Source organism: Arachis ipaensis, chromosome B02 (assembly GCF_000816755.2).
Source record: "Arachis ipaensis cultivar K30076 chromosome B02, Araip1.1, whole genome shotgun sequence".
Lineage (NCBI taxonomy): Eukaryota > Viridiplantae > Streptophyta > Magnoliopsida > Fabales > Fabaceae > Arachis > Arachis ipaensis.
In genome coordinates, this window is record NC_029786.2 from 13,784,435 (window position 1) to 13,787,393 (window position 2,959).

Consider the following 2,959-nt stretch of genomic DNA (forward strand, 5'->3'; position numbering starts at 1 on the left):
AAGATTTGAATAAATACAGATAGAGTAGAGAAGGAGAAGAAAGTAAGATGTAGAAAGTGAGTTTGATGATATTGTGTATGTGATTGATTGCAAGGAGAAGAGATGAGATGAGGGAAGAGAGAAAAAATGGGATTGAGAAAAGAAGAAAAGGGTTTCGGGAGACTGAGAAGGAAGAATTAAAATGGTGAAGGAGGCAGTGGTCACATGGCCTTCATGTGATTCAGTAACCTCTCTCTCTCTCTCTCTCTCTCTCTCTCTCTCTACATTCTCCCCCTTAAAAAATTCAGTCCCTGAATTTTGAGCTCATACATCGTTGTAGGTGTGATAATTACCTTCAAACTCAAACAAATACGAATACTTGTTGCGCATGACATCTTCAACTTCCCAAGTTGCTTCTTTTTCCAAATGATTTCTCCAAACAACTTCCACAGATGCTATGATGCTATCTCTTTATAACATAGTTTCTTTACTTGACAATCCACTATAGCTACTCGTTCCTCTTCAAATGATAAATCCTCTTTTAGCTCTATAGATTGTAGTGCGAGCACATGAGATGGGTTAGGAAGATATTTGCGCAACATTGATACGTGAAATACTGGATGAATCATAAACAACTCAGACGGCAATACCAAGCAGTAAGTTACTGCACCTATTCTATCTAATATCTCAAATGGACCAACGTAACGAGGACTAAAGTTGTCTCTTTTTTCAAATCTTATCACTCCCTTCATAGGCGACACTCTAAGAAACACCTGATCACCCACTGAAAACTCTAAGTTATGCCTCTTATTGTCAACATAAGCCTTTTGCCTACTCTAAACTACTAATAAACGTTTTTTTATTAAACAAACATTCTCAACTGCATCTTGTACCAAATTTGGCCCCAAAAGCTTAACCTCACCAACCTCAAACCACCCAATAGGTGACCTACATCTTCTTCCATAAAGAGTCTCAAATGGTGCCATTTGAATGCTGGCTTAATAACTATTATTATAAGAGAACTCAATCAGAGATAAATAACCGTCCCAATTTTTATCAAAATCTAAAACACAACATCTTAACATGTATTCCAATGTTTAGATCGTCCTCTCTGATTGTCCATATGTATGAGGGTGAAAAGTTCTGCTAAGATTTACACGAGTTCGTAGCACTCTTTGAAAGGATTTTCAAAAATGAGAGGTGAATTGAGGTTCGCAATCTGAAATAATGGACACGAGAATTCCATGTAACTTAACTATGTCATCGACATAAAGTTGAGCATACCGAGACGCATTGAAAGTTATTTTCACCAAAAGAAAGTGGGATGACTTCATCATTCTATCCATAATTACCCAAATTGAATTAAAACCTTTAAAGACACGAGGTAAATCCATTACAAAATCTATCATGATCTTTTTCCATTTCCATTCAGGTATCTCAATTTGTTGCAATAATCCAGCAGTCATTTAATGTTCAACTTTAATCTGTTGGCAAGTTAAGCAATGCGAAACAAAAAATTTTATGTCTTTCTTTATGCCTTCCTACCAAAACAATTGTGCTCCCACACTCTTGGGATATAACGCCCGACACATTCATGGGATATAGTGTCCGACACACAACAAATAGAAAACTTAAACATACTCACCACTAATCATCCTCATTCATATCTCATTTATCATATTCATTCATTAACTCATATATGCATCTCCGGCATACTCACAACATTTTCGCACTTCCTCAGTTAATCATAATCATTTAATCATCAATCATATTTCAATAACAATTCATCATTTCAATTAATCAGCATCACTTCAGCCTCATACATCTCAAACTCAGCCTTCCACACTTCCTCAGCTCATTCAATATCAACTTAACTCAAAATCAAGAAAAATAACTTTTCAAATCGCTTTCAATAAATCAAACCAATTCCAACAGCAAAAATAATTTCTTTAATAATTCAAAATCAGTTAATATAATTCTTAAAATTTTTGAAAATTCATTTTGACTCCCAAACTCTTTAGAAATTATACTTTAATCACTAAATTTCTAAAAATTCCGTTTTAACCTCCAAACTTTCTATTATTTCACTTTCACCCTCAAAACTCTTTCTTAATTATATTTTGGACACAAAATAATCAAAACATAAGAATTTTGTGTCTTTCAAAAAACCAAATCAAACTCATTAAAAGTTCATCAACATTACTTGGTTTTTAACTAGTTTTTCAACGGGTCCGATAATTAATTTTTCACAGAATTCACTTTAATCTCGCGGCCTTTAAATCTCATCAAATTTATCTCAAAATATCATATTACAATAGCCTCAAAATCACCAAAACACCCCCAATTGGCTGTTCATACATAACCGAACCAAAATCTCAAGCAAACAACAAAAATTCAACAAAAATTTAACATAAACTTAATCAAAGTCAAACAATAATCCATCAAATCAACATTCACTTATCAAATTTATATTTAATTATTAAAGTTAACAAACCCTACCTCCGTACGAAATCAAAATACTCGAATTTTTGGAAAAAATTTTTGACCGAGCTACCGAAAAAGAAAACGTCAGAAATCGTCTATGTCTCATAGGACTTCAATTGGCCAAACTGAAAGGAAATGGGAACTATATCACCGTCAACTTCTACCAAACAAAAGTTATGCCAATGCGTAAAGAAGGAATATACGAACACTTTTATCGGATTATATTTTTTATTGGAGTTACGGATCGCAAAAAATCAAAGTTGGAAGCTAGGAGAGTTTCACAGTTTCCTCTCTCTATCCCACGGTCATTTTTCTCTCTTTCTTTTCTTTCAATCTTGGTTCGGTTCTAAGAAAGAAGAATGAAGATTAGATAGTGATGATTAATGAACGGTGGCAAGGTGTCACAATTATTAAGTAAAGGAACGTGTAACCATTATATATATGTATCTATGCATAGCAGCCACGTTTGGCTTTCCTTATCTTTAGTTTCTTTATG

The 2,959-nt window shown here is 33.8% G+C and overlaps 1 protein-coding gene across 1 annotated transcript; it reads right to left on the reverse strand.

The window, feature by feature from the left end:
* LOC110269175 lies at positions 435-965 on the reverse strand. The gene is made up of 2 exons (XM_021116853.1): positions 852-965; positions 435-752 (listed from the first exon to the last, which is right to left on the reverse strand). The coding sequence occupies exons 1-2, from the start codon at positions 963-965 to the stop codon at positions 435-437; spliced, it is 432 nt and encodes a 143-aa protein (XP_020972512.1).